This window comes from Lagopus muta, chromosome 1 (genome assembly GCF_023343835.1).
Source record: "Lagopus muta isolate bLagMut1 chromosome 1, bLagMut1 primary, whole genome shotgun sequence".
Taxonomy (NCBI): Eukaryota; Metazoa; Chordata; class Aves; order Galliformes; family Phasianidae; genus Lagopus; species Lagopus muta.
Window position 1 is genome coordinate 153,375,856 of NC_064433.1, and position 25,863 is coordinate 153,401,718.

The 25,863-nt window shown below is 40.3% G+C and overlaps 1 protein-coding gene across 1 annotated transcript in view; it reads right to left on the minus strand.

The window, feature by feature from the left end:
• Positions 1-21,764, minus strand: part of UCHL3 (ubiquitin C-terminal hydrolase L3) — a 45,291-nt gene extending 23,527 nt beyond the window's left edge. Inside the window, exons 1-5 of the mRNA XM_048933322.1 lie at positions 21,636-21,764; positions 9,169-9,297; positions 7,067-7,223; positions 6,624-6,709; positions 5,685-5,732 (exon numbers count right to left, since the gene is read on the minus strand). Of these exons, the coding sequence (XP_048789279.1) occupies positions 5,685-5,732; positions 6,624-6,709; positions 7,067-7,223; positions 9,169-9,243 (366 nt within the window). The 5' untranslated portion in view covers positions 9,244-9,297; positions 21,636-21,764. The remainder of the gene's footprint in view (positions 1-5,684; positions 5,733-6,623; positions 6,710-7,066; positions 7,224-9,168; positions 9,298-21,635) is intronic.
• Positions 21,765-25,863: the final 4,099 nt, after the last annotated feature.

Consider the following 25,863-nt stretch of genomic DNA (forward strand, 5'->3'; position numbering starts at 1 on the left):
AATTTTAAAATATATTTCATATGCTACAGTTTGCCTTTTTCTGCACTACAGAACCAAACTGCAGTTGACTGTGAAGTAGTTGATATGGATGTCAGCAATACATGAGTAGAACTTTTTGTTCTTTTATCCACATTATTACAGCCATATATTAAGAAGGTAATTTATTTCAAGTATCACTATAGATAATTTGTAGCTAGAACAGCTTTTCAAAGTTACCATAGCAAATGATCTGGATCTGTGTATATCGTTTCTTTCCCCCTTAGATTATAAGGGGAAATATGCAACTTCTTCATTAACGATCACTGCCAATTGGATGGTTTACATGGATTCTCTAGCATCCACGGATTGCATTCTTTTTATTGTTTTTGAATAATTGTTATAAGAGGATATCAGAAGTGTTAAGATTTGTGGTAGCTCAAGGTTTCAGTAGTTTCTGAACTGCAGAAGAGGGTACTGCAAGAACAAAAAAGAAACTACTGCTCAGCAAGATGTGACAATATAAGGTCCAGCTTAAAAGACTGTGCAGTTCTCCAAAGTAGCAGGTTCTCTTCCAATACTTCAAGGGAGGGGGAAGGCTGTTTACAAGGGTGGATAGTGATAAGACAAGGGGGAATGGTCTTAAACTGAGACAGGGGAGGTTTAGGTTAGATATTAGGAGGAAGTTTTTCCACACAGAAGGTGGTGATGCAGTGGAACAGGTTGCCCAGAGAGGTTGTGCTTGCCCCGTTCCTGAAGGCATTCAAGGCCAGGCTGGATGTGGCTCTGGGCAGCCTGGTCTGGTGGTTGGCACTCTGCACATAGCAGGAGGGTTGAAAATAGATGATCATTGTGGCCCTTTTCAACCCAGGTCATTCTATGATTCTATAATGTCTTTCATTATCTTCAGACATTTGAGGCATTAAAAACAGAAGTATGTGCCCAACCAAAAAATTAGGAAAAAAACAAAGACTACCCATTAACTACTTGAGTAGTTAACAACTGTATTGGTGTCATCAACAGCCGCCTTTCAGGAGAGAGAGAAGCAAAAGGTTTATAAAAAATAGAAAAAAGGCAGATAATGAATTTTTGTTGCCTTTTGGTCCCAAGAGCATGGCTGTCATCCCTAGCAAAAGAATCAACAAAAGAAACAGATTTAAAAAGAAAAAAAAGTCTACAACTTCTGCTCAAAGCTGATGCTGGAAACCCCCATCACATGCCACGGGATCTCTCCAGCTTTATCAAAAGCATATAGACCCTTTTTAGGCACCTTCAGATATGAAATAACAGACATTTGAGAGGGAGTAAGTTCCAGCATCATAAATGGCAAGAGAAAGAATGTTGCAACAGTCTTAAATTAATTGCCCTCCTTCAGATCGGCAGTGGAACACATGACAAGAATCAAATCACCCTTAAAATCCATAGGATCAACACCATGCTTCTCCAGCAAAATTATTCACAGATTTTCCTGCTTGTTACTCTCAAATCATTTTAAACAGCCCTATCTTATTTAAACAGATAAATATCTGTATCACTGTTTTATCTATTTATTTTAGTGCAGTAAAGAAATAAAATCATGGAGCCAAAAAATCCAGCAGCGTTAACACAAAAATCTGGTCCAAACATGGCCTAAGAGAGAAATCCAAATCCATAATCTTTTTACATTGCAAGCCATTAATTAATTACTGAAATGAAAACTGCTCAACTGTTCTTAAAGATTTCATCTCTTTGAAAGAATAACAAGAATTGAAGAAAGTATTGAAGTGTTTATACAAGAAAAAAAACAAAAGCCAAGTAAAATTCTTTAAAACTCACATTTTAATATAAAAAACCTACTTCAAATGCTTATTTCTAACACAGTCTCTAGTTAGCCACAAGAGCCTTGAATGTATTACCAAAAATTACATGAAATGGCTAAGAACACAGGCTTATTGTTGCCCTTTTTGTTGCTTTTTAAACTAGGCAAATGAATCTCAGCTATGAAAGGTGGAAGGCCTATTAATGAATCCATAAAGACAGAGTACTACATACTCCATACTCTATAGCTGTTAATTTCAATCAATTTGCTTAGCAATTCATCATAATACTTCACCTAAATAGATCACACATTAATGATAAATGCCAGAAGTGGAAGGAGCACCTCTTCTCTTTCTTGCAGCAACCACTAATTGAACCCAGCAGTTCACTAATATCAAAATTACACAGTTATTACCCTGTCAAATAACTATTTTCCTTTTCCCTCTTTTTTTCCCCCTCATCTAGAACTTTTCTCTAAAACACAGAAACTATAATTCTGATGACCAGCTGTTCTAAACTAGAAATAAATCCTACCACCTGCAGACAAGAAAAAAATGAACAAATGAAATATGTAGATACGGGCAAGATAGCATTGATTTACTCATACTATTCTTCTTTTATGTCTAGGTAGACCTGTGTTGTTTACAGGTTTGAAATACTCATGTACATGGAACAGAAACAAGAGCAGAAAATCCAATAGCAAAGTGTAAAAATAAAGAAGTCATTGAGATTTAAAAAACAAAAAAGCTCACTCCTTATTTAGCAAGATTCTAAGGAGAAATCAACAATTAGAGACTTCATTTAGCAGCACTAAAGGTGGAATCCTAGAAACCTCAGAGCCCAGAAGAAATATCATCACAGGAGAACCCACCAGTATTCTATTTTTGTAACATTCACATCTGAAGATTACAGAAAATTTCTTCCTTTTTTTTTTTTTTTTTTCCCTCAACAAGATAATGACCAATGGTGTAACTGCATTTTGCAGGAGAGAGAGGAAGAACAGCAGCTTGAAAGCAGCAGTAGTCTCTTACCCAGATCAGCAAATCTGACTGCCATACTTTACATTTTGGGAAGTGATTCCATTCACTGCTGACTTTAAGCAATGTCTGCAGAAGAATTTGAGTTGACAGTAGATGCAACATCTATCTGAAGCACAGAACTACCTGCAGAGCAGGTTGCTCTTAAGAACTACACAAACCAACTTATTCATGTTGAAATAGTAAGCCAGTTCACTCTCTTAATTTTTAATTCTGTATGAGACCTGAAAAGACTTTTTGTTTGCAATGATTAATAAGCAACTACATAAGCCACTTTATTTAAAGGAAAGATTTGTATGAAAAATGTCTTTGCTATTAAGTGGTGGTAAGTACGAAACAAAACCCAAGATTTTTAGGAAGGAAAGTATATTCCTTTCCAGTGCTCTGAAAGGAAGTCTAAATTCCCAGGAAAAGATACGAAGGAGGAATGAGATTCTCTTCTTTCTTCATCCGAAAATGCGAGAAACTTACCCTGCAGGACAAGTCAACATCCTTGTATGACATGCATACATTAACTTCAGTATCTACAAGGGCATGCTGTTCATCAGTCCCTTCATCATTACACGGAACAGCAACAGTTTGTGTTCCACTGAAGGGAACAGACTATAAGGTTAACTCACGCTTAACCGCACATTACGTTTGTCAGTATATTCACATTTCACATATTTTGCTTTGCTTAAGAGGAACCCTACTTTAAAACAAAGCAATTCCTCCTGTGGAGATGAAAAGAGAGGCCTCACTGCCAACTCAATCACACTATGGTAGGACAGGATCTTCAGGCCATTAAATCCTTCAGTACAACTTGTTTATTTCTTCCTTCTTTGGTTAATGGATCAAAAGTATTCAGAAAAATAGTCCCAGGACACGTATTCAAGCCATTGTACTATTTCAACCTCAGAAACAGGACAGGAAAAAGCTACTTTGCCAGTCTAATGAATATCCATATTGAATTACCAAGGCCAGTACTTATTCAGTATTTTTGTTTAAATACTTTTTTTTTGTTTGCTGAGACAATCTTGTAAACTTTTATTATGAAAAAAGTCAGCATCTTTTGTCATTATTCAAAAAGATGAAAACTTGCATGACTTCAACCAGGAAACCAATTAATTTGAGGAAGGCTAAGAAATTAACTGTCCCTTATTAAGGGATTCTATTGTTACTTAAAAAGCTTCCTGAATCCTTATAAAGTCACTCCGAAACTATATAGCCCTTCCATCCTCTTTTTCAATCATTCCATAGTTTCTGTAAGAGTACATAGACAAAGTATTCCCTGGATCAATGTCACAGTATCCCAGAGCAATTAAATAAGTTTTTTTAGTTTCACAAGTGTCTAAGTGAAATATTCAGTCTTTAGCAATGTGTAGAATCCATAATTCTCCATAATACCTCTCCTACTGAGACTGCCAAGAATACCTGGAAAAGGACTATTTGAAAAGAGACCAGAATATTTCAAGTCTCACATTTGGAAGACAAAGAGAAATCTGAAGTTGTACAGGCATCTTACTGAAAAGCAGAACCATCCCTGACTAATTTAGAGAAAGTTCAGAAGAGTTTTAAAATAATCAAAACAACTCATACCACCGTAAAGGAAGACGAATATCAATATTAGAAATGATTAGAACAATTAAGTTCCATCCACTCTTCGTTTTGAACGATTAGGTATAGGTTTCCAGATAGTGGGATGGGGGGAGGAAGCAGAAAGGTCTGCTTTGCTTTCTTCTGCAATGTGTAGAGTATACGCCACAAGCCGTAAGATGAAAAAAAGCTTCACCCATTGTACTTCAAAAATAGAAAAAATGAAGTAGGTGAGCCACTGAAGTCATAGACAAAGCAGTGCTATCAACAACCTGATCAATTTTTCTTCTGTATAACAGATACTGAAATCTGAACTAGAAAGATGAACCACCTTAGTATGAACAGAGACAGAAAATGCCGACTGTTAAATCTGCATATACCTTCTCAGTAACTGACAGAGATGTTTTCAGGCTTTTGAGCCTGAAAACAAACCAACTGCCATGGGAACTTTAATAAACTCTTCCCTCTCTCCCAAAAAATAATAAAAAACAAACAAACAAACAAACAAAAAAAAAACACAACAGAAAACACTACACACCTTCCTTCACAAAACTTCACCAAGGTCAGTTTTTTACTCGTATCAATCTTACAACTCAATAAAAATAAATGTGTTACACAGATTCTTCCAAACCTGATTTAATTTTTGAAGCTCTGTTCCCATATTTGATGAACTACAGCAAAGCATAACATGGAGCATACACAGAGTTGACAGGTAAAATAGAAAGGGTTTAATCATACATAAAGGAGCATTGTGTAGTACTGATCAAGAAGCACAGTAAATCTCTTTATTCCAAGACATAGATCTACATTTCTTTGTTGTTTTATTTTATGGCACTCAATCTTTTGGGATAAAAAATTTAAGACTGTTTCTATTAGTGAAAATTCATCTGAAGTAATATCTATACACAAACAACATGAGCTCTGTAGTATTTCTTTTACTGAATGAAAACATTTCAAACACTTAGGCAATGTTGATTCATTTGTATGGTTACTATGAATTGTATGTCTCAATGTCCTAATCTCAACTTCGATTAAAGCACAATTTCTGACTCTTCTACAGCGAAATAAACACTGAAGAGATCATCTGTGTTATTGTTACAAGGGCCTTTAAAGCTTCACGTGCATTTGTTTCCTCCACAATGCCATTTTATGCCGTAACTGTTGACTGATGCAATAGTGCAAACTAAGCAATAATCTCATTTCTCAATAAGTCCTTAATATGATTGTTTTAAACTCCATTATATTCCATTCAAAGTAGCTATTGACAAATGTGTTAAACAAAGAAAACAAAATGAATACCTCAGTCTGACCTTCATGGGCACTGGATTCATGAGTGACACGAATTGCCTAAAATTGAAGTACATTTCAATCAGATTTTACATAAGGTATTATTACTTATATTACTTTAAGAATCAATGTATACTCTTCTTTTTAATCAAATGCTATAGCTGTAAGTTCTTTTGTTCAGTGCTTATAATAGACAGGTAAAGAAATTAGATAACAAATATCTCCACTTCCAAGGAGAAATTTCATCAGACTCAATTCAACTCAAACACGTAACAGTTTGTAATTGCTCTTTAACACACAGAAAACAGTGGTTTTGTTAAGAATCAGTTCCTGGCTTAAATAAACTCAACACTCAGGCAGAAGCTGTGACTGGACATCTTGTGTCCAGCATTTCTGCAGAACATTTTATTAAATCTCTACCATTCTTGCTTGCTAGTACTTCCCTCAGTCATATTTAACATCCTTATTTGCAAGAGTGTCACAATAAGGTTGAATTGAACTCAATCTTGCAAGTTCTTACATTATTCATTTTGACAGGTGATCATTACCATCACGAGCAACAGCACTGTTCTGACCTTCTGTCAATGGCTAGATCTTCCATCACATCCTCTGAATCAGCACTGATAATGATGCAACTAACCACACTATCGGCTCACTCATATAATTGTCAGGAATTATGAGGGAAGAGAGAGGATATTTCAGTTGAACTGGTTCCTTGTGTACTACAGCTAAAGGCATAAATGGATGGAGGAAGCAGGACTGTCCTTTCAGTCCACTCTGCTGGCAAGTACAAATACTTCAAACTACCAAAGCAGGTATTTTTGCAGCAACTATGTGATCACAAGCTCACACAAACTCCTACTGTTTAATTTACTAGATCACGCCTCAAAGACAGTACTTGGTCATGCAAATTCTTAAATTGTTTAAAAAGAAGAAAAAAAAAATACCAACTTCGTAAGTTTCTAGATATTTGGCCCTCTCTTCAGGAGTCATAGATAAAGAATCTTCTAGGAACTTTTTCAATGATGAATTGGTTTCTTAAATATAAAAAAAGACATACATTAACATATTTTGTATCATGCTTTAGCTCCTACATCATTCTAATCTTACAGATTGCTTGAATCCAATATAAGATTTAAAGATATAATTACACTTACAACATGAACGCCTACTACAAGAGGAATTGCTACCTGCTGCGGATTGAAGTGTTTTGAGTGCTCTAGACTTGAATTAGTGTGAAACACTGGTTTTATAATTATAGGCAGAAGCACTCTTTCAGCAGAGATGCACAGAGAAAATAGTATACAACCTGTCAGTCCCTCCATATCTTCCCCAGTAGTAAGGAAAAAAACAGCAATACAATAAAAACAACCAAGCAACCAAATAACACTTACCAAAGTTCATTTTCTCTCTGTTGTTGGCAATAGCATGAATTAGCCCAATTGTCCCACAGGCATTGTTGATAGTTTGCTTCATGAAATACACTGATGATTTGACATCTTGCCCCTTAGCTTTTATCCTCTCTTCTTCTTCTGTTCTGAAGGTTTCATACTACAATTAAAGTTTCAGAATTTTCACAAACAGTATAAATACTGGCTATGTTATCCAAAATGCAAAAATAATTTGCATAAGTAACAACTGCCTCATAAAACCAAAACCCGTTTTGCAACTCTTAACAGAACCAGCTTATGTATACTTGCTCAACTGAAAAACTCAGCATCACATCTATATCAGAAAAAAAAGTCACACTTAAATGATCACTTTGAAATATGTATTATCTAATGGTATTTCAAAAATGTTCAAAATATTTCCTTTATCTGAGCACCAGTCAGTCTCTCTTTACATCAACAACAAGTTTTTAAGGATAGAGGTCTCAAAAGCATTATCAAGCGAACTGTAATACTTCACATGTTTAACCAGTATGAAGCGTTCTTACAAGTTCTATCTTTTTATACTACACTTTTATCCAGGGATATTAAGATTCATATAATGCTCACAGCTTCAAAATTGCTCTTTAAAAGCCATAATCATAAGGTAAACATTTATTTTTCTGAAGTAATAAAAACAATTTAGTTTGATTCAACAATCTCAAATACTACTGTGAAGCTTATCATTGATTAAGAACTAGCAAAGAAAATCTCTTATGTTGTGCAATGGGCTTTTTTCCCTCCCAAGATGACACTTCAAATAGAAAAGGATGATAAAAAAGACAACAAAACCAATGTAAATGTTATAGAAGATGCTGCTATTTCCTCCTTTTGCCTAGCTTAGGTCATCTTCAGGCACAAAATACTGAATTAGGTGGACTTTTTATGTAATTATGATGAATTAGAGTTTGAATGTTGAACAGAATGAGGAATGTATGAAAATTTTCTCAGTCAATAACAGACAAATTTTTCCAGCATAAGGATTGTACTCTGTAGCTTATTTCAATGTTCCGAACATTCTAAATAATAGCAAGTGCATTCAGAAAGCATTTTAAATTGAAACCACTTATCAACAAATTAATAAGGAAAGTCTACATTAAGGAAAAAATGTCATGGAATGTATTATACAGATCAGATTAAAGAAGCAATACAGCTTCCAATCATTCCCTGTCAAAAAAAAATCATTGCTGAGAATACTAAAAATACAACTTTGAGCAAGGATTGACTCAGATCACCTCAAGAGTTTGCTTCCAATATGGGCCATCCCTTGATACAGATTCACTGGAACAGGCTCAAAATGCCCAAGACTCACACTGTTCCACTCTCTACAACCTACAATGCAGACTAAGCAAGTTATTAATCTTTAAACTAGACAATAACCCTAACATTATCTGTATACTAACAAGGGTATCCAGCCCTAAAAGCAAACTGATACATACTGAGGGGAAAAGAATGGGTGGGAGTAAGCAGTAAAAATATATTTATACTCTTCCACCATAAACCAACTGTCCAAGAAATAAAAGCCATATTGATGCTGATGACTGAACTGAAGATGATTGAAGTTTCATCAGTGGAGCAAAACAAAAACTCAAGAAATACTTGCAATTGATAATGTTCCACACTCCACTGTGCTCCTGCTATTGAGGCCTTCTGCTAAAAGTAGCAGAACTGTGCCATTTCAGAGTGCAGTTTAAATTTTTGAATTGTCCGCAAGAGAAAACTACTTGATGTTTCTCTTCTCCCCAGTCCAATTAAAACACTTGAAGATAAACTGGAAATATACACATAAGGTTATCAAAAGAAAGTTATGAAATAAGCATTCTGTTGTTTGTTTCTAATCAAGAGGTCTCTGAATAAAATTTAACTCTCATTTTGATTCTGACACCAAGGCACAAGGTTCGCATAACAGTTTGAGTTGGAAGGAACCTTAAAAATCTTCTAGTTCCAACCTCTCTCCCATGGCCAAGGCTATCCTCCACTAAATCAGGTTGCTCAAACTCTCGTCCAACAGATCATTCCCATTTCACTTACAACAAAAGTGATCAGCTCATTACTAAATAAACATTTACCTTTTCTGTTATTGGAAAGAGAAGAAGCACTGCACATACAGGTCTTGGCACCATGCTAAGCAGTTCCGGTTCCATACCATAGACATCTACAAATTGCCAGTCCGGATGTATACCCAACTGCTTGAGAAACTGGAACAGAAGATACCGAGTAATACTAAGCGAGCAGTCAAACATACATAACAAGCATAATTAAGCATTTGCAATGTGAAATACAACACCATACACTTTCCAAAATCTTAAAATAATAAATAAATAAATTGTGCTACATCAGGCTGAACAGTGCTAACAAAGACACACAAAATCCTCATGTTTTACATGTCATATATAAAGCTTAAATAGCTTTATGAAGCAAGAAGCAAGCACTATTTACTAAGACATCAAACCCATTCTGAAAGGGTGAGTGTTTTTTGTTTTTGGTGTTTTTTTTTTTTTTTTGGTCACCCATTAAGTACTGAATATTCACCTTAACTGGAAAACATAGGTCAGAGCATATATGAAGAAACTCGTGATGTTACCTCATACCACGAGTACTTCAGAATATCTGATGCCAGCTGCTTATATTGCAGGTGTTGGGCTTCAGTAATTCAAAACTGGGGTCTTTGATGGTGTTGTGGTTTTGTGTTTTTTTTTTTTTTTGTTTTTTTTTTTTTTTTTTTTTTGTCAGTATTCCACATCAGAACACCTTGTGGACCAGTGGGAGTTAAAGAGTTAATGTTCTGATTCCGTTAACTGCCTTTTATGGGCATTTTGAGTATCCAGGTGGGAGGGGAGGACCTGGCGGGAAGAGGAAGGGGGGCGGAGCTCCGGAGGACCCCAGAGTCTGCCTCTCCCTCTGGCCCCAGCACAGATGTCTCAGCTTGCCGTGAAGAAAAGCACGTGCTTCCCTCGCACTATCATGGTTTGTCTCGTACTTTGGGTACTCTTGTCTCTCTCATTTTGTTTGATTCGGTTAAATTTAGTAAATTACCGTTTGTTGTCGGAACAAACCGACAACAAACTACCAACTACCTTTCCCCCTCTTCCCCCTCTCCCAGTGCGCGGCCCAGGGCCAGCCGGGTGGCACGGCAAGCCGTTAGTACCCCGTCCTTTTTTTTTTTTTTTTTTTTTTTAATCCTTCGCTCCTTTATGTTTGGGGTTTTTTGTTTGTTAATTTTTTTTTTTTTTTTTTTTTTTTTTTTTTTTACTTTTTTACTTTTTCCCGGGGCCTGTGCCCCCCTGTCACACACTTACATATAGGGATAACCCCGTGACAGACGGTCTTATGAACAGAGACAAAAACACACCTTTCTGTAGGTGTACCTTTTAAGATGCCCTTTTACATTTCTTGAAATCAGGAATACTTTGAAATTACGACGGAGTAACATACTTTGAAATAGAGTAATAATCACAGCTCTTCAAGTAATTCTCTGTTGCTTCTTCAGAACCTCTGAAAGGAGTTTAAGTCAAAACCTTTTGTCATCTTTTCTGTACTACATGTAGACATCGAAATACAAAAAAGTGATTTTGGATCTGTTACCTAACACTGCTACTTAATAAGGAAGGAAAGAGCAACTATAATATCTATTAAACTTGGACAACCATAACCTAAAACACAAGTGCTTGAGTTTTTTAAACAGATATTCCCTATTTATTAAGGTAAGCTTTGTGTAGAAGCACAGATGGTTAAGGAGGCCATCTGGTCCAACTCCCCTGTTCCAGTAGGGACAGGAAGAGCAGGTTGCTCTGCACCACATTCAAGTGGCTTTTGAAGAACTCCAAAGGTGGAGACCCCACAGTATCTCTGGGCAGCCTGTGCCAGTGCTCCATCACCCACACAGCACTGAAGGGCTTCCTAGTGTTCAAGAGGAAACCCTCATGCTCCAGTTCTTGAAGAGAAAGATTCCCTTAAAAGCTTCATCATACTTCCTATTCAGTGCTATCTGAGGAAACCTCTTTATTGATATACCTGCAGTGAAGATGTTTAAGAAGGCTAAGAAGAGGAAACCCAAGTCATAAAATCACAGAATGGTCGGGGTTGAAAAGGCCCACTGTGATCATGTAGTTTCAACCCCCTGCTATGTGCAGGGTCATCAACCACCAGACCAGGCTGCCCAGAGCCTCATCCAGCCTGGCCTTGAATGCCTCCAGGGATGGGGCATCCACAGCCTCCTTGGGCAACCTGTTCCAGTGTGTCACCACCCTCTGAGTGAAAAACTTCCTCCTAATATTCAATCTAAACCTCCCCTGTCTCAGTTTAAAACCATTCCAGTCCCCCTTGTTCTATCACTACCCACCCTTGTAAACAGTTGTTTTAATACTTGGAGATTACAACAGCAACGAAAACTGGTTGACATAAAAATGGACAACAGGATGAGGTTTTAAATGGAAAATGAAGAATAAGGTCATGTAAGCAACTGAAATCAAAATCAAACCCAAGAAAAATCAACTAATTCAGAACTTTTCGATATTACCTCACATTTTGTTTCTTAACATGCCATTTTCATACTAATGAATGTCTTCATGTCTTCATACTAATGAAAGTCTTCTTCAATTGCACAATGCTTTATGACATGGAGAAGCTGAATTTTTTCTGGACTACCGAGCGAAAAAAATTCCTTTTAAAATGTGATATATCCAGAAAATTCTTCTCACAATTCTGTTTCTTCAGTGTGTTTAAAAAAAGCTGTACTGACTAACAGACTTCTTGTCTTCACAATAAAATTTACGTATTTCCAGTGCAATCCACCAAGCAGTTTTGAAACTTTGTGCTCATTATGACCAGGTACTGCTGTACCCTTGAAACAGAATCAGATCAACACAGATAGCAATTCAATGTATAACACAGTAATCTAGACTAACTAGCTGAGTTGGTTTTCCTCTGAAACTACTCTTACTGAACCAAAGCTTCAGAAAGCTCTGAGGCTAACTCTGGAGGTAGAGCTATCAGGTCAGAGATTTACAACAGACAATTATGCAATTACGCATTATGCTGGAAAAAACAAAACAAAACAAAACAAAACAAAAAAATGTTTCTGCACATCACAAGTGCTTTCACTCTGTATGGGAACTGCTAAATCACGGCCTGAGCCTCTGATTAACCACCTGAGACGAACAATGAGTCAGCCCTGGGAGAACAGGTGAAGGTAATTCACCTGTGCTACTGGAAGGGGTGGAGCCTGGCTCCACCTCTTCTATACCCCATTTAAGAGCTCACTACAAATGGAGAAAGATCTCTTTTGGAGATTGTTCCTCTTGGAGACTTCTCAGTGAGCCCAGAACGAGAGTAAGCTTTCCATCTATTCTGCTTTGGCATAATAACCTGTTCAGCCCAATTTTCCTGTATGTTTCTTAATTATAACATCTGTATATTCATTGATTATACACTTGGTGAGCCAGCAGGCCAAATATACTAAAATTTACATAATGTCCTTTCTAGGGAATTTCTATGAATGAGTCAGAGGGGAGAACATCACCCCACTAGATAAAATAATTCTGGAGCAGATTCCAAGATCTGTGGGATCTCCCTATTATGAATTAGTGAATCATTGAGAAATGGGATCCTCTACACATTATGGGAAATGTTGCCCCATATCACATCGCAGACTACGTTGAGAGGCTTACCAAAGAATAACAATCAGCTGCCTCTGCAGTAGCATGGCCACTATTAGGTGCTTTAAATCATGCTGAAATGAGGAATTATACAGTAGAAAATGAAAACCAACTTTTGAGAGACCATATCGAAAAATTACAGCAAGAACTTGGCATATTAACAGGGAAGAAACCAATTCTGCATCTTCCGATAGGTTAAGTTTTCAATATCTCAATAGACACTGAACAGACTCCTGAATCAGCAGACTTCGCTGATCAGGAAAACAAAAATTCTAATAAATCTCAAAGCTCTGATTGTGACATATCTGCTAGAGGTCTGTCCTGTTATAACTCAGAAAACAAGGAAAGTACAGGATAGACTGGCAGGGGTGCTGCCTGATCAGTGGCCTCCTGCCCAGACTCATTTGCATGTAACAGCCCAGCCATACACAGCAACAGAATTGATGGATTTAGTACAGCGATTTCGGCAGAAGCCTAGAGAAAGCATGCCACCTTGGTTATTGAAACTGTGGGATTCCGGAGCAGAAAGTGTTATGGTGAACGGCCCGGAAATATCCAAGTGGGCCACCATGACTGTCCATCCTACCCTCAGGCAGAGGTTATATGCAGGTGTTTAATATCTTAATGAAAACCATTCAATAATAAAATGGTTAATGGCAGCCTGCCGTATGGTATGGCCAAATAAATCTGATATACCTCTACATACAGGGATGTGGTCCTACATAAAAGACCTTCAAAATTATATGCACAAATGGGGCATAAGGAAAGCAATTTATGAAGACGCTTTTGATGGCCCTGATATGGTCAAATTCTCAGAGAGGATGAGAGACTTGATGCTACAGCAACCCCCCCTCCCATTTATATGGCACTCTGGTCTCTATATTAAATCCCCTGGTAGCCTTAGAAGCGGTAGTCCAGCAGGCTGCCCACTTGGTGGCTGACTTATGAGAAACAGAATGCCTACAGACTAGGCACAACATTCTGACATTAGAAGAAGCTGAGGTCCTGTTGGTGATTAAAACCAAGAGGCTGGCTACTTGAGCTCCTCAATCAAGATCCCTAAGGGTTTCCCGAAAACAAACATTTAATGACTTAATTTGGGCTGGCATCCAATTTGCTAAAATTGACGACCAGCTGAATCGTGTCCTTGACCCTCTAGACAAGTAAAGCTCATTTCCTGAGATAATTAAACTAGACTCTGTATATGTGTGATGCCTTTAAGAAATGTCCCTGACTGTACCAAGAATGGCTGTATCCAGCTTCTGTCATTCACTCTCTATTTTAATTTTTACATCCCCCCCATAAGTCACGGGTGTCAAGAAAGTCTATGGACTAATTTTTTTTTTTTTTTTTTTTTTTTGTAGCTTACTCTCATAGCACTGAAGGATTAAAAATGGGACCAAAGGGCTGAAAACTATATTGGAACATAACTAAGACCTGGAAAATAAGACCTATTTGCTCTGTAGTCAACCTTGCCTACTTTAACTGCACTACCTGAAGCCACTGCTTCAGTTTCATGACTAGCTCCAGTCAATTAGCAGTATCTACCTGTAACAAGGGCATGAGTTGGTGGCACTGTATCTTACCTAGGAAGCAAGGATGTTTCTCAGAACACAGAAGAACAAGAAAGACAAATTTATCTACTGATATACTTCTCTGTTTATCTACACGTATTATGAAACTGATCATGGATTGCAACCAAACTGAAAAGAAGAAAACAGCTTATTCCTGATATTTTCACTCCCGATGCTTGTAAGCAGCCTAGCTTGGTTTTGGTAGTAGAAAAAACTGAGACCGAGATATGCAGATGGATACCATCTTAGAAGCAGTGCGCAAATAAAACCACCTTCTTTCATTCCGCTCAGCAGAAGTTTCAGGAAAGGTTCACAAACAAAGGCAGCATAAATCACTTGCAGACCCAAGTTTTCCTGATGTCACAGTTCACAAATTAGAGCTTTGCAAATGCTGAATGATTAACTTTCTACACTGAAGGTGGTCTGACGATACCTTGTAATCCATTCCACCAGACTGCAGAAGTGGAAGAAAAAGAGCATGTTGTGACAAATCAGCACTGCATTATGCATTTTGTTTTTAAGATCACTACAGATACTACACTATATTTGATTTTACCCAGATGGCCAAGAAGTGGCAATACGAAATATGTGCACAGACTGGGAGAGGAGCGCACCAAGAGCAGCCCCAAGGAAAAGGACCTAGGGCTTTTGGTGGCCAGCAAAGATAAGAGTATCCTCCCCTACTCTGATCTCATGAGGCCCCATTTGGAGTACTGCATCCAGATGTAGGGCACCCAGCACAAGAAGGATGTGAAGCCGTTGGAACAAGTCCAGGGAAGGGCCAAAAGGATGATCAGAGGGCCGGATCATCTCTCCTATGAAGAAAGGTTGAACGGGTAGGGCTTGTTCAGCCTGGAGAAGTCTCTGAGGAAGCCTCCTTGTAGCTTTCAAGTACTTGAAGGTAGGTATAAACACAAGGGGGAACAAGTTCTTAAATGTTCTGATAGTAAGACAAGGAGGAATGGTTCTAAACCAAAGGAAGGGAGATCTAGGTTCAACGTTGGGCAGAAACTCTTACAGGGTGGTGAGGTACTGGCACAGCTGCCCAAAGAAGCTGTGGATGCCCAATTCCTGGAGGTTCTCAAGGCCTCATTGTAAGCCCCTTTTATCAGGTGACAGGGAAGAAGAATGATTTTACGTGGTGTCCTGAACAGCAGCAGGCTTTTGAGCAGATTAATCAGGAGATAGCCCTTGCTGTGGCCCTGGGGCCAGTACAAATGGGACAGGGTATAATGAATATCTTCTACGCTGCTGCTGGAGAGAAAGGTCCCACTTTGGAGTTTGTGGCAAAGAGCCTCAGGAGAGACCTGAGGCTGACCCCTGGGATTCTGGAGTTGAGCATACACAGGGTACACTCCGACTAAAAAGGAGATCTTAGACGTGTATTAGAGGGTTTGGGTTGCTTCTGAAGTAGTCAGTACTCCAAAAAGCCCACTACACCCAGAAAAGATTGCATCTCTTTCTTATTAGCAGGCAGAGACATAGCAGTGATTTTGTCGACCACATCTGACAGGATGTGATGACTTCCATCTTGTTACTTTATGCCTAAGATCTGAATTTCCTGGGCAGATCCTTTCACTTTGCTTCGCTTAATAGTGAAACCATCACACAGAAGGATCTGGATTATTTGCTCTCCTTTCTCAAAAACTTTCCTGGCTGTGTTGCCCCAGACAATGATGTCATCAACATACTGTAAGTGCTCAGGAGCACTGCCCTGTTCCAGTGCAGCTTGGATCAACCCATGGCAAATAGCTGGGCTGTGTTTCCACCCTCGGGGCAAATGATTCCAGACATTCTGAATGCCCCTCCAGGTGAAAGCAAACTGTGGCCTGCATTCTTTGGCCAAAGGAATGGAGAAGAATGCATTGGCAATGTCATTTCATATTGGAGTTCTAACATGTCTGGTACAGCAGCACTCAGTGGGAGTGTGACTTCATTCAGGCCACAGTATTCCACCGTCAGCCTCCATTCTCCACTGGCTTTACGCACTGACCATATAGGACTATTAAAAGGCGAGAGAGTTTTACTGATCACTCCCTGATTCTCCAGTTGATGAATCAACTTATGAATGGGGAGCAAGGAATCCCTGTTGGTGCAGCATTGTTGTCTGTGCATCATTTTTGTAGCAATCAGTACCTGTTGTGTTTTCACTCGTAGCAACTCCACAACAGATGAATATTCTGATAGGCCAGGCAAAACAGACAACTGCTTAACACCTTCTGTGTCTACAGCAGCTATTCCGGAGGCCCATCGATACCCTTTGGGATCCTTAAAATATCCCCTTCTGAGGTAATCAATACCAAGTATACATGGAGCCCCTGGGCCAGTCACAATAGGGTGCTTTTGCCAGTCCTTACCAGTGAGGCTGATTTCAGCCTACAACATAATCAGCTCTTCAGAACCCCCAGTCACCACATGAAAATAAATTTATTCTGTCCATTGGTGACCTGAGGGCATTAGAGAGCACTGTGTACCAGCATCCACCAGGGCCTTATATTTCTGTGGTTCTGATGTGCCAGGCTATTTAATCCACACAGTCCAATACACTCTACTATTTTACTGCTACCCTCTGTCACCCCTCTATTTGTTATCTCAGTTGTCTGTAGCAACTGGAGCAATCACCTTTTTGGAGAAGTTGACCTTGGTGGTTGATTTGTCGTGTAATTCCTTTACCTGTGCTTGAAGCACAGGAGTAGGTTGTTTATGCTACTTCTTCATACCTTCTCTATGGTCACGTAGGTAATTCCAACAGTAAGATGCAGTCTTACTGTTGTCACTTTCTCGAGCAGGAAGTCATCTTATTTTGATAGCTGAGATGTTGGATGATGCAAGTTGGGAGGAAACCAAGTTGATCAGCCTCTCCAGTAGGCTGTTTTGGGAATCCTGATCCCCATTGGATCTATCTGGTACCACCATGGATCCATCAGCATTAAGCAAGGTAGACAGTTTGTCTATTATATCTTCTTGTTTGCTCTCCATTCTGTGCAGCTTTTCAGCTACTTTTGCAATGGCTGAAACACAAGCTCGTGGAGGGCTTAAATGTAACTCAAAGTCTTGAAGTGTATTAATCAGTTCATTTATAAGGGGTCTTTTTTTCCCTCTGCCATACATTGCTGCAGATACCTTTCTGACATACTGACATACCTTTCTGGTGCTGTCCTTGTGAATACACACCACATATTTGGTGTATACCTGACTCCCTCAGGATCATGCTCTTGGTCTGGATCTTTAGGAATGAAAGTGGGGCTGTGTATCATTTCCACCACAGTATATTCTCTGAAATAACAGATGTCTTTTTCCATATCAGTCCGTTTTTTTTTCTCAGGCATCAGATCGTCTTGAAGGGTTATCTTTCTTCTACGGCTAACAGCATCTGCTTCCAGAGGGTGAAGGCCTGGTTCTGGCATGTACTAATACCACTATCAATGACTGAGTCCTTAGCAGTGCCACCCAGTTGGTGAGCTTCTGTACTATCTGGCCACAGACTGTTGGCCCCATTATCCCAATATCCCAGGTAACAATAGGCTCATTTCGGTGATGTGAAAAGTCTTTTCTAAGACTTCTAATTTCATTCATTTTCAGAGATCAATCAACAATGTCTTGCCCCCTCTTACTCTTTCAGGACTTCTTGTTGCCCTCCTGGGCACTGGTGACTGCAGTCTTACTGAGGGCCCCTCCACTGGACTCAGGGGCACTTCTCCGGATCTCAGGGCCACTCCTCTCGACATCTTTCCTCCTCTACTCTTACAAAGGCTGCTTTCTTTACTTTCCCTCCTCTTTCAGTTCTAACTGCGTTGAGATTCATTTCATCTTCTGTCCTTGTACAGGGGCAAATGACATCAATTGTGGTGCCTCCTGTGATTGATCAGGTTGGTCAGTTCTGATGCACTCACTCGCCAGGCTCAGAGTCCGTCTCCTTTGATTATGAGAGTATTTAGTTCAGATTGGAGGGTGTCTCACTCAGTTTGAAGGCTGTCGAGTTTGGATTGAAGGGATCTCGCTTGGATTCAAAGGTGTCTCGTCAAGATTGGAGATTCTTTCTCTCAGCTCAGAGATCTTCCCTTCTGAGAGACTTTCTTTCTCAGCTTGGAGACTCTTGCCAGGTTTTGAGATTCTCTCTCCTGACTAGGAGAATCTTTCTCAATCCAGGGATTCTCTGTCTCAGCTTGGAGACTCTGCTTCTTGAATAGGAGACTCTCTTTCTGGACCTGGAGATTCTCCCTCTCAGGTTGGAGTCTCTCCTGGGAACACTCCTTCTCTGCTTGGAGACTCTTGCTCATTTAGTACTGTCTCCCAGAGAGCGCCCCTTTCAGCTCGGAGACTCCCGTGCAAACTCTCAACCTGGAGATTCTGTTTCTAGACCTGGAGATTCTCCCTTTCAGCATGGAGACTCTCTCTCAATTTCAGAAACTCTCTCCCTCTCTGGGATAGTATTGAATAAGGCCCGATAAGCATTAGCCAGGCCCCAAATCATTTATGCCTCCTCAGATCTGCCTGAGCCACAACATCCCTGTCTCAAATATCTGTTTAAGCTCTTTCAGATGCTCAGGAGTAAAGTTCCATCACACCAAAGATGTCCATCTCTCTAAAGTCTCTCACAAACTTCTCCACACTCCCTGCCACTCAGTATTCTCCGGTTTTAGGGAAGGCTTCCTCAAAATATGATAAATACAAATACTGAGTAAAATGATGAACAGTACATTCAGGGAGATTAACAATGTGATCAGATGAGCGTTCAAAAAATGCATAAAGGATTCAAAGGAGAGACTGGAACCTGTTGAAAAGTCACAAGTTCCATAAAATTAGCAGCTCCGTGTGCAAACAGGTTTAAAAGAGAAAGAGGAATCTTTTTTTCTTCTCTCTTTACAGAAGGAAGATAGCAGTGCTCAAAGTTTACAAATATCCCAGAATACTGGCAGTCTGCCTAGACTTTCAAGGTCAAGTTTTTCAGTGAACACCTGCAAAAGAGGTAAACTTTTCCAAGGAAGCTCTCTAAAAGCTAAAAGGCAGCTTTTGCCCACATTCTCCACCAATAGAAGAAGGGCTTACATACAAAGGAGTTTTGATCACAATGTAACACTTAGGCAATTGTTTATGGGCTGGTTCAGTCCAGTTCCATGACTAGCAGGGCAGAAGGATTTTGCAAAATCCACGCCTCCGGAAAAGGGAAACAGGGGATCCCAAAATAATTAAAAACAGTGGCAACAATCTGAGGAGAAACAAAACTAATTTACTAAATATAGTATCGGAATGCAAGATAACACTCTATAATAGAGTGTAATTAGAATTGAAGCTAATAAATCAAATATAATGAGAGAGTGTTCAAAAGGTGGATAGGCCTCACCATAAAGCTGAGGTGAGATGCGCAGTCCAGCTGAGCAGCAGGGAGGAGAGCCTGATGATGAAGAGTACTTCAGGTGACCTTGCCAGGGGTTGTATCTCCTCTCTGACTGCAAAGCCCCTTGGGTATGTAGTTCTTCTCTTCCAAACAAGTGCTCAGAACTGGAGCATTAACAGTTTAATTCCCAGTTCATGATTCCCAATTAAATGATGTCATGATGTGGAATACCAATAACCAAAAATCATAAAACTATGACACACTTAAGAATCCATGCATGTTATAGTTATGGAGCTCTGTTTAAGAGTTCACTATCACACCTTACAACAGTATCAACATTAACGTGAGCAGTATGTTCTAATGACACTCTAATACTAAAGTAAAATAAATAACATTAAACGTTAAATAAAATAACATTAAAAATTCAAAACACACACGTAAACAAGCAGGAAAAACAAACCACAAAGAAGCATGGGGATAGAGATCCACAGGTCTGCGCATTAACTTATTTCTAGACACACAAACAACAGCCATATGAAATATCCCATATTACTTTCATCCTTAAGAATTCTATTATAGAGTACAAAGCGACACACATCCGAACCTCCCAAAAAAACCCAAACAGAATCTGTCCTTGCAGTTAACAGGATTAGTTTAAGATGTGTTTGTAACTTCATCTGAATATCAAATTACTATCATTATTGTTTTAAACACAGGTGGGATATGAGTAACTGGTGACTAACAGTCACATTGTTATACAGTTTACTAATATAAAAATAAGATTAAAAAAAAACATGATTAATGATGCAAAGTATACTCCTGTTTAATAGAGAGAGATCTTTAGTTTTTTCTTTTTTTCTTCTTCTTTTCTTCCCAGTAGAAGAAGATATGCTTCAGTCTAAAATTCTAAATAACTACAACTGTTGCTCAGTTAAGGCTGGAAAGACACATTAAAAGAGAAAAATCTAACTTATCTAAAGATAAATACTAGCAAGAAAATCCGTGTGAAGCAAAATTCACTTATCCATGATCCTCCACAATGAACTGATATCATCTGTCATGGATGCAAAGCCTATGAGCAAAGGAGGCTTTAAGAAAAAGAACAGTTTCTTTAGCATTCTTGCAGGATTTTTTCCATATAGCAACAAGACAACTATACAAGAGTTGGAAAAAAGTTACTTCCTCTTCCTCCTTGATTTCTAATGTACAGCTGATAAGACTTTATTTGTACCACAATTAAGTCACCCAGCATCTGGAAAGTGAGAAAAAAGACCACTAGTACTGTAATTTCTCTAGCACTCACTCATAATTATTTTCTTCCAAGTTAGAATTTAATGTCTGAATTTCAATAGTTTTTAAAAATCTGAATCAAGGAAAGTAAAGCTCACAGCAGGGGTGGCTAATTTTAACTCAAAGCTGGGATAAAAAAATTCTTTAGTTGCTCCATGGCAGTAACAATATAAGAATCATAAAATTAGTTCTAAGAACATCACCTTACTGCTGGAAGCTTCATAATCTTTTGGCTCAAAGACATCTGCAGCAAAATCAATAAGCCTGCTGGGATCAATATCTGACCTCTTGTACTTGTTGAAGATATTCAGAATAAAGGCTGAGTGCAATGCATGGCCACAGAATGAGTATTTTTCCTTCTTGTGTTCACAAAAGACTGTAAGTGCCAGATAAGCCACATTTTCTTTCTCAAGTGTGGATTCGACTGTGCTGGAAAAACCAAGTGTAACTAATTATGCTGATACAGTCATGAGTAAGTGTAAATACGGTAAAATATATCATTTCTTATTATCAGTCAAAGAGGAAGACTACAACACTGGAATGTATGCAGAGCCATACATACTAGCCCACAAAGTCAGCACATGCATAACCAGAACTGGTATATAAACCTATAATAACGTTGTAACTAAAAAAAGTAAGGCAAAACCCACCCTCACCCCATCCACAACAGGGATTACCTTACGTTAACAGCCTGACCACTTCCCCGCTGCAGAACACACGTGTTCTCTGCACCTTTACAAGGGTCCTTAACCGCACCGCACACACACACACAGCTTTCCCAGGAGGCTCCCGAAGGCCCGGCACCAGAAGGCGGAAGCCCTCCCGTCGTTGGGGAGACAGGAGCCTCTGCTATACGAAAATGAAAAGCGACGTGCCTGAGCCGCAGGGGAACCGCGCTACCTCCGAGAGAAGGCGCTTACCTGATTGGTGACCTGAAAAAAAAGAAACGGAGAGGGGTTACGAACATAGTGGAGCCTGAGAGCTGGCACCCACCCCCAGCCACCAGCACCCCCACGGCCAAACCCAGCACCTCCGCGCCGCCACCCCTCCCTCCCTTCCAGGTCAGCGCCCTTTCTCCCCGCCGCTATCTCCAGTCACCCTCCCGCGGCACTCACGTCGGGATTGGCCTCCAGCGGCAGCCAGCGATGCGGCTCCATGGCGGCGGGCAGCACGATGCTGACAGCGCCCGGCGCCTCCTCGCCTCAGCGCTGACCCGGGGCCGCGCCACCGAGCCGACCGAGACCGGGGGGAGCAGCGGGGGAAAGCAGCCCTCCCTCACCCCCACGCACAGCTCGCCCGCCCTGCCGAACAGCCGAGCGAGACGCCAGGCAACCCGTTGAACGCCTTTCCCCGCGGATACTCCCACACAACAACGATCAGAAATTTTCCCCTTGCTCGCCCGCCGGCTCCCCCCGGCAATGGATTCTCCCAGCGGGACACAGGGTGGTGCCTCAGCCGCCCCGCCCCGTGCTCCCTCCCACTGGAACCTGCGCAGCGAGCGGCAGCCACGGGGGGGCGCCTTCACGGCGCTGCGTCCCACAGTCGCCTCCCGCCCCGCTCCGCCCAGAGAGCGCTTGGAGCCCGGCGGCAGCAGCTGCTGTTGGAACGGAATGGTCTTTAAGGTCCATTCCGCAGTTCCGCGGTTCCGTGTTCATCAGCAGGGCAAACCCGTAAGAAAAGGAATGCGGAGTTGAAAAGAACAGTGTTTAAGAAAACACATTCGCAGACATGCAGCAGAGGACAGTGGGACTTTTTAAATGGTTCAAAGGGAACCTGTTTTACGGTGCACTCAAAGCAGTGGCAGCAAGTTGCCTCACTCCAGTAGTGAGCTCCATTTTCTCTTCTAAAGCTGTGAATCCTCTCAGGTCTTCCCACCCCAGCATATATGGTCACTTTTTGCCCTTTTGGCTAAGATCAAGCAAAGTATAATATAGAAAGATGGATGGAGTGCTGGTAGCCAGGGTGCCTACCTCCTGCCCTCTGCTTGGAGCACTGCCATAAGGCAGCCAGTGGGGGGCAAGAAGCTGTAAGAAGAAAAAGCAGCGACACCAATGTCCCTTCAGTGGACTGCAAGGGAATTGCCACCTGCTCGTCATCATGGGGTCAGAGTGCGAGCGAGCAGCTGCACATTCATTTCATGGGGTGGATGCCTGGAAAAACTTTTTATGATAGCCTTAATCCAGGCCCCATGGCCCATCCAGCTTTCACTGCCATGAAGAGATTCAGAGAGCAGAATGCCAGTGGCTGAGCTGTGCTTACGCCCAGAGTGAGCAGACAGGGCGTAGCAAAGAGATGCTGTGCCAGCTTACAGGCAAACCACAATCCCACAGCAGGGAGTGTAATGAGAGCAGTGTTACTGCAGAGACAGAGTAGCAAGGTGACAGGAGGCCAGGAGAGGCAGAGGTTATAGACACCACACAGCTGAGGCCCTGGCATTGGAGAAATGCAGCTGGTACCAGAAATGCTTTCTGCCTTCTATCTGAAGAGCTATATGCAGAACTTCGTGTAGTTCTTTAGTGAGGGCTGATGTAAATAGTGCCCTATTCTGTACATTACATTTGTGAAATGGAGTAAATTACCTAGTTTTTATTTTACCCCTGTTACTAGTAAGCAGGACTATTGCTACGTGCCTTTGCCTGAACATTCTCTATTGACCTATAAATAACATCATAGTGCATCTCTTTAGCAATCCAGTCTATTGCTGTCTCATGAGATTTGTCTCTTTCTATACAATGTGTCTCCTCACATTCAGCTCTCACTCCTTTTCTATCTAGAAAATGGGCCTTTACTCTCAGTTTGCAGTCACTGCCGTTACCTATTTTCCTCTGCCACACAGAGCTTCAGAAGTTATATTTACAAAAGGCAAAGCTGTCTAAACACAAGTTAATACTGTGGATGGACTGCTACCTGAAATCATTAAATACTTAACCACCTGCTTCTCCAAATTCAAAGAACTATGCATATGTTTGTAGACAATACTGAATTAGAAGAGCTGTTGACTCCCTGAAGAACAGAGAAGCCTCATAGAGAGATCTTGTCAAATTGGAGGGGTGGGAAATCACCAAGTGCATGAGTTCAACAACAGCAAGCACTGGATTTTGCATCAGGATATCTGTATGGACTGGGGGTGCGGAGCTGGAGAACAGTCATGCAGAAAGGGATCTGGAGGTGCTGGTTTAGAACAGCCAGCAGTGTGCCCTGGCAGCCAAAGGGGACAGCCATACTCTGGGATGCATCAGGACCAGCACAGCCACCAGGTGAGGACAGATGTTGTCCTGCTCTGCTCTGTGCTGACACGCTCACCTGCAAGGTGAGGCTCTACTGTAAAGTGCAGGTTTAGGCTCTACAATCTAAGAAGGACGGAAAGCTATCAGAGAGCATCCAAAGGAGAGCTACACAGATGATGAGGGTCCAAAGGGCAAGATGTGTGAGGAGCAGCTGAGGTCTGTTCAGGCCAGAGCAAAGGAGGCTGAGGGGAAGCCTTGTGGCAGACTACAGAATGGCATGGAGCTGCATCAGGAAAAGGTTCTGCACCAGAGGGTGCTTGAGCACTGAACGGTCTCCCCAGGGCAGTGGTCATGGCGCCAAGCTGCCAGAGTTCAAGGAGCTTTTGGATAATGCTCTTACACATAGGGTTTGGATTTTAGGGCATTACACGATTCTGTATCTATGAAAATAACCCCAAAACAAATTTTCAGCAAATGATTTGGAGTAATTCTATAATTACCAAACCATCACATTCAACTTCACATTATTTCCACATCTTGGAAAATGAATGAAAAATAACAAATATTAGTCATATTGCTAAAGGCACTAGTGAGACACTTGATTAAATTCTAATATAAATAGTGTGTAAACTTCAGTAGTTAACACAGAAAAGTATTTAATAGTTAACTAAGTCAAGAACAAAAAGATGGTTAAGTCATGCCCCTGCTATCACAGGCAGATCTTACCTGCATGAACATCACAAGTGTTTTGACAGTCATGAGGTCATAAAAACACATATTTCTCAAAAGTATTTTGACACCTTAATTAGATACTTTAAAAGGGAGAGGCTACATGCCTTAATGTATAAAGTTCATAAACACACATATCATGTTGCACAATAATTTCCTGTTGCTTGAAATATATTCTAAATTATTTCATTTAAATGTACTGGAAATAGATAACTTTAAACTAGGCAGCAATACTGTGCAATGAGTTACGTTTTACTCATCAGTCACAAACAGTCTTACTGTGGATCTAACAAAACTGTAGCATTACAACATAGAAAAAAAAAAGCTAAAAAGTAAACTGCTTACTAGGAAAAAAAATCTAAGTATATTTACTATTGTTAAAAGCTGGCACTGTTGAAGGATCAGTGTTGTTTTAGGGTTTCACTTGCACACTAAACTTACTGCATTCAGCGAGAAACATCGCTAAAGATGGTTCTAGCTGCAGTTTTATATTAAGTGTTTATTTTCCCATTGAGCTGAAGACCCACTTGACCTATGCAAATCATTCGTGGACTGCAGTTCACTCACAGATGACCAGATTCAATGATCCACCTGCATAAAGCATAGTTGCTAGATGCATCTGTAACAAGCCCAGTACACCCTATGTTCTGCACACAAACTCAATAGCACGTGATTAATATACCCAATACTGTTGATCCCTGGAGAATACAAACAAAATCCAGTGCAGGTTAATAACAAACTAAATGGAATTAATAGCTTGCTGCATCAACCATGTGTGATTTGTGCAGAAATTGCCTCACCAATCTGTTCCCGGGAAGATCATGGAACAGATATGGAATATATATTGAGGCACATGAAGAACAAGTAGGTGATCTGAGACAGACAGCATGGCTTCACCAAAGGCAAATCATGCCTCACCAATCATCCTACGATGGAGTGATGATATCAG